Source organism: Crinia signifera, chromosome 8 (genome assembly GCF_055691185.1).
Source record: "Crinia signifera chromosome 8, ASM5569118v1, whole genome shotgun sequence".
Taxonomy (NCBI): Eukaryota; Metazoa; Chordata; class Amphibia; order Anura; family Myobatrachidae; genus Crinia; species Crinia signifera.
In genome coordinates this window covers 107,468,827-107,482,523 of record NC_139224.1, presented here as the reverse complement: position 1 = coordinate 107,482,523, position 13,697 = coordinate 107,468,827, and the positions used below count along the sequence as shown (strand labels likewise).

The following is a 13,697-nucleotide window of genomic DNA, read 5'->3' as shown; positions in this document are numbered from 1 at the left end:
TTGAGACCTGCAAAACATGCACTGTGTGGGGTCCTGAGGACCGACTTTGAGAACCTGTGGTCTAATACATTGATCTGCTGTACTAGTCAGTTATTAGATGATACACATTGTAAAAAATGATTTTTTTTTTTTTTTTTATTGACAAAAGTTCTCAGTTGAACGGTTCAGCTTTGTATCATCTGTAATGAGCACAGAGTAGCTGACTCTTCATTTTCTAAGTAGGTTATTGGTTCAGGTTCGTTTCAGGCAGCATTTTGAGGCTTGGAGACATTGCAGGTGCTTTTTTTTAACGACCATTTTGTACAGTTTTATGAAAAGCAAAGTAAATCCCTTCTGTAAACACTTGCTCTTTGCTCAGATTCTCTTTCCGTAAACAATTCCCAAGTTACGTCAGGTTGCAAGTGAATTATGATCGGCTTAATTATACACATAAATATAGAACTTTTTTTTTTCTTTTTTTTTTTTAAGATTATTTTTATTTTAACACACCCGTGATTTCTCTGTACCTTACATAGCAGGTTAACATACATTGACCTTATTGATTAAACTACATGTACTTGAGGGATCTGACACTTGCATCCAATAATATACTGGCGCTGGTCCTTCTCTTTTCTCTGTTTCCGTGTTAGTCACCCACATTTGCTGCCAAATTAGATACTCTACTGAGCTGCCAGGCCTTGTCTGTGTCGGCGGCTTACGTCAACAATAAAAGGAAATTGGTAACTTGATCTGTTATCTATTTTTTTTTTGCAGGTTTCTGCCACATTTGCAGCTAGCCTGGTCACTAGTCCAGCCATTGGAGCTTACCTGAGTCATGTGTACGGTGACTCTCTCGTGGTGTTGCTGGCAACAGCCATTGCACTACTTGACATCTGTTTCATCTTAGTAGCTGTTCCGGAATCTCTTCCAGAGAAAATGAGACCAGCTTCTTGGGGGGCCCCAATTTCTTGGGAACAGGCTGACCCATTTGCAGTAAGTGACAGTTTACAAGTGGTTACATTTATATTGCCTTATATGGATTATTGTTAATTATGGCGTTCTGTATGACAAAAACGTGTTGATCTTTGTTTTTATCAGTCCGTTGTCATGGGCGTAAGAAATATACTGTATGTAGTCAGGGTACTTGTTTCCTAGCAGGGCGCCCAGTACGCTGTAAGTGTACAGGGCTATTCTCCGTAGCTAAATTGCATTGCATCTCATGGACCATTATAGTGCAATGCCATGCTATTTTTATTTGTAATTTATTCACTGCTCTGTTGGCCCTAGGGGATTGCATTGCACCTCCCGAAAAATTGCATGAGATTTTATAGGGTGCGATGCCATGCCATTAGCTATACACTTGTATGACATACAATGAGGTTTCACTGACCCCTCCAATATCAATGCCACCACAAAGCGCGGCAAGCGGTAGCGGAACGCGTCCTCCCGACCTTTTCATACCCCCCTATCCATGTCGGCATGGAGTTGATTTTATATAGTGTGGCGAGCCTGAAGCGTGGCGAGCGGACGCAGATTAATTTACATGTATTACGCGTCCCCTCTCGGGGCTCGCTGCGCTTGCCACACTATATAAAATCAACTCCATGCCGACGTGGATTGTGGGGGTATGAAAAGGTCGGGAGGACGCGTTCCGACGCCCCTCGCGGGGCTCGCTGCGCTCGCCACGCTTCGGGGTGGCGTGTGGGGGGGTCAGTGAAATCTCATTGTATGTCATACAAGTGTATAGCTAATGGCATGGCATCGCACCCTATAAAATCTCATGCAATTTTTCGGGCGGTGCAATGCAATCCCCTAGGGCCAACAGAGCAGTGAATAAATGACATTAAAAAATTGCATCGCATGGCACTATAATGGCCCATGAGATGCAATGCGATTTTGCTACGGTAGTGTACGTAAAAAAAACTGGGCGCCCTGCTAGGAAGCAAGTACCATAGTCAGTGACAATGCCGTATACGAGTCAACCTTTTATTTGTGATATTACAAGGATGTATTTATTTTTGGGTGCTTACTGAGTGATTTGAATGGCATCAGCAGGGTCCAGTTTGGTTCTTCTCTAGTGACACTCCCTGCTTGTCACAAACTAATGGTCTATTTTCTGCCACTGATCTGTAATTGGTTTTCTCAAGTTTAAAGAAAAAGAAGAACGTTCAGATGCAATATATCACCAATTAATAATTAGGAGCCAACGTGAAATGTCAACCAGTGTGTGATCTTTGCCTGAATTTGTTAATAAACGGGTAAATTAAAGTTTGGGGCTTAATAAGCTAATTACTCCATATATAAGCTAATTGCATCCAGCCAGTAAAAATTAACTAGTTTCTAAAAGTGGGTATGTTGCCTAATGCAACCAATCCTATTGTGTCATTTTCTAGGATGCAATAGAGAAATGATACCTAGAATGTGGTTGCTATGGGCAACATCCCCACTTTTCACTTTCAGAAGCTTAATACTGCTTTCATATCGCTAAAGCAGGGCGACCTACTTCAAACCCACATTAAATTGCTGGGTTATTTGACCTTGGTTATTCGCTTTTTTAGTGCTTTCACGCTGCACCTCGACCCAGAAATAACCCAGGCTATAAGTGTGAGGTGAAAGCAGGGCTGGATTAAAGCAGAGGCAAAAGGGGTCCGTACCCCTGGGCCTCCATCTAGCTAGGTGCCCCCTGTGGTTGGCATGTATTTAAAAAAAAAATTATATATATATAATTTTTTTATTTTTTTTTAAGCTAAAGATTTTTTGCATGGGAGTGGGGTAGTGCTGCAACTTCACCCATCTGCCAATGTGACAATGATTAATGGTGCTGCTCATGGGGTGCCCAAGGCACACTGACTGCACAAGTGTGCAGTGCATTACTGGGAGTTGACTAAGTCCCATGACACGTTGCACAAGAGGGCAGAGGCTGAGAGGTTTGTGCTGAGCTCTGATTGGTGGAGCTCATTACATGCTTCTTAGGCCCATGGAGGACAGCAGCAGCAACCTAGTCATGGGAGGGTTTTTAATCAGAGGCAGCACTGGGACTGTGAGGTCTCCTACAGAGTAAGGTGCAGAGGGACAAACACAGGCTTTTCATGTGAAAAAAAACATATATATATATATATATATATATATATATATATATTTTCCCTCCTGCAGTTACCCATTGACCAAGTTTATACTGCCTTTACTGTGTGTTTTGACAGTGTAATATTGTCCTATGCAGTTTGCTGCCAGTAATAATAAGTGCAAGGGGGCCGCCCTGTCTAAAGTGCCCCGGGCCTTTCAAAGGCTTAATATGGCACTGGGTGAAAGGGGTATTTGTAAATGTAACCCAAAGTATGTCCTATAAAAACGATCATGGGATTAGGTTTATAAAGGCTCGCATCCGCTAGTGCGATTCTGAAGCATTGCTGCAGCAGAACACATGAAGCCACACATGTCATTTACCTGCAATTGCGATGTGAGGTGCGTTCCCATGCACATCGCATTCGCCTTTCCTTCAGGCTGCCATGAGTATTTGTTGCAGCCCGTAGCCCTGGCTAGAATTGCATACATTGTATGCAAAAGGACCGCATACAATGCATCATATGCGATCCTACCTCCCCCCAGCTGCCAGGTGAGATTGCGGGGTACAGCATGCAATACCTCTCTAGTTGATGGGGGCGTTAAGACAAACTACTCTTCTGTTTGGTACCATGATGTATTGGATTATGTCTCCTGTTTTTGTTAAAAAAAAAAAAAATGAATGGCAAATAGGTTTCCTTTTTTGGGGAATAATCTGGAGTTGTAGAATGCTAAACCGTATTCTGTCCTGTGGAAGGCTACATGTGTCCCTTGCGTTATGACTTAAGAACGGTTGATGAGACGATAATGTATGTAATGTATATATGCTGTCAGACAGTTTGAGCAGTGGACGATGTGCAAGCAGGTTGATAAGTGTAATCTATTAAACAATTATGCTACTCTGTTTCACAGTTTTAAAGGTTTAGTATTATTAAACATCATTTGCATGCCTAGCTTTACCACAGGTAAGCTGCTTATTCTTTTATATGTTTCTCAATCCATGTGTGTCCGTATGAAACAGGCTTCATCCACTGGTGTGAAAACATAAAATTCAGAACTTGGGTACTTGTCTCATTAAAGGAACGCAATCATATACATTATTTTTATGTATAAACACAGCACACTCATGGGGGCAATTTGAGTCACGAGGTCTGTACTCCCAGATAGGTTGCCCAGAGCTATTTAGTTAGAGACCTGCCAGCAGCCTTGAGGCAGCTTTTAACCCTTATTTTAGCTTATAACCAACAAGAATTAGGTACTGACTGTTGCATTGTGGGTGCGCACAGTTTGCTTTCAGGTCTCTAAATTGAGCAACTCTGCATTTTAACTGGGAGAACAGGACATGTGATGCAGCCTCTGGCTAATTGAATTTGTCCCATTATGTTTATTTATATACAATTATGGCGTGCTCTTCAAACAGCAGCTAGTATGGGGCTGCTTGCTTATCTATATAGAAGTTTCAAATATAAATAGTATGCCAGCGCTTGCCATATAGATAAAGTTATATGTGTATATATACAGATTAAGTTCAATGAAAGTCTTCAACACCACCTTAAAGTGCCCCAAATAATGAATAAATTAGTCAAAGCTTACCGAAATTCATTAAGGGAGACTGGTGTGGTATGACTGGCCGACGGATGGGGCATTGCCATCAGGCATCTACAGCGGCGCTGGGCTTCCCCGGGCACATTGGCGGGACAAGCAGCAGGCTCTTTTTTTTAGCGGGGCGCTGCTAGAGGGGCAGGGCCCTTTAAAAATTGGGCAGGCCACAGTGTCCCGATAAAACAGCCTAGTGGGATCACGAAGTATATTGACATCAGAATCCCGTCTGCTGGTACCCTGACGTGGGGGGGGGGGGGTGTTCTTCAGGGTCGGCTATTGTTTAGATGGGTAACTTGGAAGTTGGGAACCTACACTCTTTTTCACTGTCCTATATTTGGTGTACCTTAGACTTGTAGGGTGAGATTTCATGTATAGCGTACACATCGCCCATAGCAGGAATGCAGGTCTCGGTCCTAGCTTCTCTGGGCTTGTGATACTGTGTTGGCTTTGTAGAAGGATGCAGTAACTGTATCAGTGTTCTATTACCACAATTGACAACAGAAGGTAGATAAATTAGTGTTAAGGTGCCCATACGCTTGGGATATTCACATGGGTTTGATGATCGCACGGGCTGCGATATAGAGAAGTGTTCTCACCGAGGCACCTGGCAGGCTTGGCTGGGATCGCATACAATACCTCATATCTAAAAGGACTGCATAAGGTGTATTGGGCGGTTCAAGGGGATCCAGGGCGACTGTATGGGGCACCTTTTAGTTAGCTCAAGCTGGCCATGTATTAGGCAGCCTAAACCTAGCTTGTTGTGTGCGTGGTGCTGGAGAACTTCTATAAGGCATGCAGTAAACCTTCATACACACTGTTTCTAAAACATTTCATTTCAGGACACAACTTTTACATTCAATAAGAAACCCAAAACATGATGGTGTTCCTTTAAGCCTGGTAATCTCATGTACCGGATATAATGTGCACCAGTGTTTGGCTGTTTTCATCCTGTGAGAAACGTCATCCTTTCATTAATGTTGTTCGAGATCTTCCCATAAAAATTTGAAACATGCAGGAACATAATTTTCCTCATTAAACACTGCAGTGACTGTCTCTCATGAAATCTGGCACATAAACTAGATGAAGCTGTAATTAGATTAGATTGGATTTAAATTTATACAGTGAACATATTTTGGGTAATAATCGTTCACATCAGTTCCTGTCCCGGTGAAGTTAACATGTGCAAACCCAACACATTATGGTTAATTTTGGTCTGAATCCAGCTTCCAGTATGTTATAGGATTGTGGGAGGAACCTGGAGCTTCCAGAGATTGTACAAACGCCACCAAATAACGCCCTGAACTCACAACCTCAGTGCTGTGAGGCAGTACAACTACACATATCTAACACACTGACTTCAGCAGGGTATATAAGGTTAGGAAACTTCACACAAACAATAACCTACCAATGAGTTGACATTAGCACTAAAGCCGGGATCAATCCTATGAGCTGTGAAAAGGGCACCACTACTCACCCCCTTATGTCCCACTCTCTCAGAGCATTGTGCACAGCCTGTGAAAAAAAAAACGGTTGGTCCAGATGTACCAGAGGTATCATAGTGCAGCAGTAGTGACCCCTTATTTCCAAAAACTGAATTTCACTGGAACAATTGTATAGCATGTTACATTAGTATGCCGGCCATGTACCGTATATACTCGAGTATAAGTCGACCCGAATATAAGCCGAGGCACCTACTTTTACAACAAAAAAACTGGGAAAATTTATTGACTCAAGTTGGACCCTCACTCGAGTATAAGCCAAGGGGGGCTTTTTCAGCATAAAAAATGTTCTGAAAAAGTAGGCTTATACCCGAGTATATATGGTACTTTGCAATATCAGTGTTTGGCCCAATGGAGCCATCAAAATGAATATTGTGACTGATCTGGCCACAATAAATTGCTAAATGCAGTCAGAAGATTATTGCTATGGCTTGTGTATTGATGTTCTCTGCCAACCGCAGAGACCCCAGTTAAAATTAAACTGATACACGCACTTGCCAACATGTATGGCCACATTGGATTGTTTCTGCATCAGTCTGTTTTTATGTGGGTGATTCATTCTCTAAGATGATGGCTGCGTTAAATATAGGGAAATCGGCCTATATGTCAAATTGTGCAAAATAACATTGAATAACAATCTAAAATGCCTGAAGATTGATTTTTCCTGTCATTTTGGGATACAGTCATTGGGTCGACATGGGTAAAATTGACAGGGTCCTTAGGTCGCTATGGGTTTTTTTTACTGTTTTTTGAGCCAACAGGTGGTATTTCATGCCCTACCATCAACTAGGGCATGGTCGGTGAATAAAATAGTACCTGAAGCATTGCGAGTGGACGCGGTGCTACTTTCGTTGTCCATGTCGACACAACATGTGCCTACAGGCATTTTTTCATGTTCTACCATCCACTAGGGCAGGGCTGGGCAACACCGGCCCTCCAGATGTTGATGAACTACACATCCCAGCATGCCTTGCATCAGTTTCAGCATGGCCACATAACAAAACTAATGCAAAGCATCCTGGGATGTGGTGTTCATTAACATCTGGAGGGCCGGTGTTGCCCAGCCCTGCACTAGGGCATGGTGGGAGAATAAAATAGTTTGCCAATCGTTGCGAGGCACCAGGCCTGAAGCATGGTTAGCGCAGCGAGCCTTGCGAGGGGATGCGCTGGTACCTTTTTTAGTGTTTTTGTTGACTGGGTTGACATTCCGGTTTAAAAGAAAAAAGTCGACTTTTTCCATGTCAACCTAATGACCATCTCGACCTAAAAATCTGTAATGCCAATGCTTAAAAAAACCTTTCCCTTCAATACAGCACCTCCCATATACCTGTCCCAAGTAATTTGCTCCAAGGGCATGACACAGGTTTCTAAACAAAGCCCAAACATTTCTACACTAAAATAGGATTTTCCCCCCAACACCTGCTCTGGGGAAGTGAACAAAAAGCCGTGTTACTTCCTATTAAGCGGTGATGCCAATTAACATGCAGCAAATTAATTAGGGGATCATCTCCACGTTAAGTTGCATATTCGGATTCAGTATTAAATCCCGGCGGTCAGAATCCCGACGCTGGAATCCCGATCGCCGAAATCCCGACAAGGGGGGGACGTGGATCGGCCCCCCTTGCGGGCTCGCTGCGCTCGCCACGCAGCGGGCCTGATGCCTTGCTACGCTCGGCACGCTAATTTATTCTCCCTCCAGGGGTGTCGTGGACACCCACAGAGGGAGAAAGTGTCGGGATTTCGGCGATCGGGATTCCAGCGTCGGGATTCTGAACGCCGGGATATACACTGCATCCCGCATATTGACCAGGGTTAACCTGTACTAAACAGTTAATGCTCCTTACCACGCTACATGAGCACTGCTTGTACTATAGAGATGGCTAATTTCATACATCTCCTTCTCCTGCGTTCATTGTCCTGTAGTAATAAAGTTGGCTGTTGCAAAATTGCCTGGTCTGCTTAACCTCTTGCTGCACTTGTCTGTTTGCACTGTATAGCGGAGTGTGCTTTGTGGGCAGCTATTGGTACCGTAGTCTTGCTGAAATTCATTTTAGTTACATGGCATCTTTTTTGTTTGTTTCAATTTGCTCTCTGTTCCTGCTTAATTAATATGTCTGGATTTAAATTAACTGAACTACAATTGTGTAATGAGAATTTAATGCATTTTAGATTTTAATCTCTTTATTGTTTTTTAACTTTCTCAGTCTCTGAAGAAGGTTGGCCAAGATTCCATTGTGTTGCTGATCTGTATCACCGTATTCCTCTCCTACCTCCCGGAGGCCGGACAGTATTCCAGCTTCTTCCTGTACCTCAGACAGGTGAGCAATACTGCCAGGATAGGAGCCCTTGTTTAGCAAGCAGTGAATGACTTCATGGGGACAGGTTGTTTCTTTCCATTTCCATCTCTTACACCTATTCCCTATATTCACAGATGATGATAAGTGACTAGCAAATTTGTTATTAAGCCTCATTTTACTGTTTATATACTTCATAAACGTTTGTGTTTACGGATTTGTTTCTTCTGTTGTAAGATTATGAAATTTTCACCGGAAAGTGTGGCAGCCTTCATAGCCGTACTGGGCATCTTATCCATCATCGCACAGGTGAGGGGTTTTACCTGCACTCCTCTTCCAATGAATGACTAGGAACAATCTCATCATCCCCATCTGCACATTTGGGCTGAGCGATGCGTTGTGTGTTTGATAGTTGGGCTCAGATCTAGTCTTTACGAACTTGATATGCGCCTTAAGGCTCATACAAACGTGGTGATTTTGCCTAGCCTACGTGCTGAGTAATGTAGTCTAGGTAAATTGCCCTTGAGCTTCCCGGTGGCTAGATCACCCATACACACACAGTGATGTGTGTATAGGCAATCTGTGCTAACCAGTGATCTCTGATTAGAACACTGGCATTTGACTAGATCTTGACTATATGTGGTCAAGATCTGAGCCGGCAATGGCGATGTGGGGGACCGCGCATTGCCTTTACTATGAGGCATACACATGGAGCGATCAGTGCTAAATTACTAAGCAATCTAGACAGATCACTTAGAAATGGGCTATAATCGTCCCGTTTCTTTGCCCCTTAAGAACGTATGCTCATGATGTAAGGGTTAAGTCATGCATCTTTATTTCTAAATCTCAAAATATCTGAATGTTGCAATGTTGGGGGGGGTTAGAACCCTGTCTAGTATTTGCTTATCTGACGTGTGTGTGTGTGTGTGTGTGTGTGTGTGTGTGTGTGTGTGTGTGTATATCTATCTATCTATATCTTTTTTTTTTTTCCTATATAGACCATTGTCTTGAGTTTACTCATGAGGTCTATTGGAAACAAGAACACAATTCTACTAGGTCTGGGCTTCCAGATATTGCAGCTGGCTTGGTATGGCTTTGGATCGGAACCTTGGTAAGGAAGTTCTTTTATAGCAATTGATGCCTTGCATTTAGGATATTTTGGTGGTATGATTTCTAAAAGCTTGTTCTGACCTTACCACTGGAACACTGGAAAAATCTTTCCCTGCACACAGATGATCTCATAATCCCTGCTTATGTCAATAAACCACATCCTGAAACCAGAGACACCACAAACTTGGTATTGTGATTACAATAAACTGGCTCCCTTTGCACTTCTACATATAGGGGATTTACTGTTGCTGAGGTTTATCAGTCATTTAAATGCAGATTAGTATTAGTTACGTGTCAGTGTATAATATAAATGACTACTTTATGCTTTCCGAGTAGCATCTATCCTTTGTACTCTATTCTTTGTTTTTTAAGTAGAGGCAAAATTAGAAAGAGGACAAACCAATGTACTGTACAACGACTCCTACCGAAAAGAGAATAATGTTGATCTGGAAGCGTTCTCAAGATCTAAGCAGTTATTGAGCAAATTATTGGATTCATCCTATAACTGGAATGTTCCGTCCCCCACTCTTTTCTCAGTGCTCTGCTTAGGATTTTACCAACTGTCTTTTACCATTGTTATGTTTGCACCCACCAGAGGGACCAGGAATAAGGCATGATAGAGTTCCCTCAGGGCTAGGTTCCCAACCCCCCCTGGGTTGAAGATTCTACCATATCCGGATGATAAATCTAAACTTTCTAGTTAAACAGTCAATAGGTCGACACCATGTGGTCTCGACAGTGCTTAAGATAGAAGTAGCAAGTAAATGCAGAAGTAAGTAGCTTTGACTAGCAAAGATGAGGAGAGGAAGTCCACATTTACACATCGGTATTCAAAACCTTGCAATGTACAATGAGATTGTAATATGATTGTGACTGTACATTCTCTTGGAACTGGCAGGATGATGTGGGCTGCTGGTGCTGTCGCTGCCATGTCCAGTATTACATTCCCTGCAGTCAGCGCCCTGGTTTCACGGACTGCAGATGCTGACCAGCAAGGTGGGTGGAACGAAATCTTTTGCACGCAATCTATTCGTATAGCAAAGATAATGGTTTATTACATCAGCGAGTAGAAGTCAAGCAATGACTCTTCTGAAATAGAGCAGCTGCCATATATTATGAGGATAAGCCATTCTATTAACTAAATGATTGAATGTAATTCATACTTCATGTATAAAGGAATGCTCTCCGCCAGTGACTAAAGGGCCCCATACATCAGCAATTAATTGTGACGATTTTCAGATATGGAGATGATTGCCACAATTAATTTTAGATGTGTGGGCTCCCCCTTTTGGCAATCCCAATCAAAATCGCAAATCAATGGCTTAATCAGGTTTTTAAACATGTTTAATAATCTGGTATTATCTGCAGATCTTTTTTTATATGTGGGCATTCCCAATTCGTCATCTTCATCTATTTACATTATGAACAGCAATCGATTGGGCAATTTCCAGATATGAAGATGCAATCTTTAGATGGAAAAATCTGCCGATCACTGAAATAAATCTGTAATGTGTGGGCAAAGTCAGATAGATTGTAAAATCCATTTATCTGGCCAAAAAATCCCTGGATCTGGAAATCCATTAATTGTGATTGCTGATGTATGGGGCCCATTACCCTGCAGTTATCACTATATATCCCCAAAATTAAATCTTTCAGGATTTCCTTTAAATGTAATTATCTGTCTTCTTGGTCTGACTGACTCACTGACTCGCATTCCTTTGATATATTTATATAACCATGAATGAGTCGTAAAGCAGAATCCCTACCCATTAAATATTAATATATGTAACCCAATGTTTGGTACGTTTCCTAGTACAGCGCCACCAATTTTGATTGTAAGTATCTTGTGGGGAAAATCGCGTCGATCGCATGCCAACCAAATCGCATGCGATGCGATCGACCCGCTTTTTACATTGGAATCAATGTGAAATGGTCCCTGAGACCAGATTTTGCATTGATTTAAATGTAAAATGCCCCACAACACCCCATTTTCATAGAAAACCCCCCCTGATGTTTCAAATGCCCCCCCCCCCCCCCCCCCCCCCCCATTAACGCCACCCCAGTATTGACACCAACCCGAAGCGTGGCGAGCCCGCGAGGGGCGGCGGTATGCGTCCTCCAACCTTTTCATTCCCTTACTATCCACGTCGGCGTGGAGTTGAGAATAGAATGTGTGGCGAGCCCCGTGAGGGGACGCGGATACCTTCACAGGTATCCGCGTCCCCTCGCAGGCTTCACAGGTATCCATATTGGCCCATTTCACATTGTCTCACATTGTCACCTATGTAAAATCGGGTTGATCGCATCGCGAGCCATTATAATGGCCCGCGATCAACCCGATTTTCACTTTAAAATTAATTTAACATTGTTCCCTATGGGAAAATCGCGTTGATCGCGTCAGTCGCATCGCGGCCCCTTATTAGGGGCCGCGATGGACGCGATTTTACCGGCAATTGAGCTTGTTAAAGTCAGAAAATCGGGTCCATCGCATGCCTTAAGTACCTTAACTTTAGGCATGCGATCAACCCCGACGGGCGCCGTGCTAGGAAACAAGTACACAATTTTTTTTAAGCCATCTGTATACTAAGGTAAACAAAAGTGGAAGTTTTGCATCCTTTAAACAGACTTCTATAGCCAACCGAACTGTAGAGCGGAATGATTTGAACGTCCTAATCCCAGCTCTGTATTACAGATGATAAATCCAGGACAATGTTAATCGGTAAACACAGTGCAGGATGGCAGTGTAACCATGGTCACTATATTGTATTACCAGAAACATGCACCTCTGCTAAATGGGCTGTTTCACCTCTGAATGTCAGCAGTCACATAATTATCATATACAGTCAGATACTGCAGGATAAATAGTCATATTCTTCACTCTTATCAGGTGTTGTGCAGGGGATGATCACAGGAATCCGGGGTCTGTGCAACGGGCTTGGACCTGCCCTGTACGGCTTTATATTTTACATCTTTCATGTGGAACTTGATGAAAACCCTATTGGAGACACAGATCAGAGGGACAAGGTGGCAACTTCGCATTTACAACCGGTACCTTAATACAGCTTCATAATACAGATGTGTCCGTATACATCTAGCCTTAACACACCACGCAGCGAGAGATTACGGACATCAGTATTTTGTATTTTAAATTGAATCTGATTCCCTACATTTTAGACTTAAAAATCTGTGGTTTATATTTTCACTCCTTATTGCTTTTAAGACTCCAGTTGTTTGTAATTGTGTCAGAAGACCATCATGTACTGTATTTTTCTCTTTGATTTTGCTTATATATAACCGAAATCTAGCGCTTTTCGAGTTGACCCCGATCCGCGGCATCAAAATCAAGTAGAAAAATTAACTCTGCAGGCAAGACTATATTGTATAGATTTGTACTATATAGTCTAAATGGAATGTGTACAGATCAAAAGTAAATTGAACCGTGTGTACACCCCTTAAGTCTTCTCTGGTATGATATGATGTTGGCAGCCACACTACCAAACGAGATTATAATTAAGTGTATGAATGGCAGCTAATACTGTATTCTTAATTTAATATTTAGATGTGTCTAGCTAGAGACTTAAATGTATATGTATTGTCAGAAAGTCCATTAAGTCTCCTCCTCTCTGCAGATCTCTATCATCCCTGGACCTCCCTTCCTGTTTGGAGCCTGCTCCGTGTTGCTGGCTCTGCTTGTAGCTTTGTTTATTCCAGAACACACCAATTTGAACGCTCGCAGCGGCAACTGGAAGAAGCATGGAGCAGGGCACAGCCATCCACACAGTCCCCCAGCACCTGGCGAGGGCAAGGAGCCTCTTCTGCAGGACACCAATGTATGACAGCCATTTTATTGGCTTCTGCTGCTCATGTAGTTGCATTCCAATCAGTAATAAGCTGAGGCCACCTGCAGGACCAACTTCTTCCTCTGACATGGAATTGCTGACCAAGAGTCCTCTCCACCGAATGGGATGTCTATCCTGTGGCCTCCGTTCCTGCAGGGCAAATCTCCAAGCCTTTTCTACCTACAACCTGATTGTGTCCATCAGGATATGTATACGTGTATACCACCTCTCCTCCAGTGCTAGATTTCAATGCGGAAATCTGTATGGACATATATGTCTGTGGTTCAGGTAGAGTCGGAAATGCAGCAGGTTAC

General features: G+C 42.8%; 1 protein-coding gene across 1 annotated transcript in view; it reads left to right on the top strand.

The window, feature by feature from the left end:
• SLC71A1 (solute carrier family 71 member 1) overlaps nt 1–13,697 on the top strand; it is a 39,298-nt gene that overhangs the window by 23,901 nt on the left and 1,700 nt on the right. Inside the window, exons 7-13 of the mRNA XM_083156947.1 lie at nt 754–972; nt 8,345–8,458; nt 8,672–8,743; nt 9,433–9,545; nt 10,443–10,540; nt 12,432–12,592; nt 13,174–13,697. The exon at nt 13,174–13,697 is cut by the window's right edge and continues 1,700 nt beyond it. Of these exons, the coding sequence (XP_083013073.1) occupies nt 754–972; nt 8,345–8,458; nt 8,672–8,743; nt 9,433–9,545; nt 10,443–10,540; nt 12,432–12,592; nt 13,174–13,380 (984 nt within the window). The 3' untranslated portion in view covers nt 13,381–13,697. The remainder of the gene's footprint in view (nt 1–753; nt 973–8,344; nt 8,459–8,671; nt 8,744–9,432; nt 9,546–10,442; nt 10,541–12,431; nt 12,593–13,173) is intronic.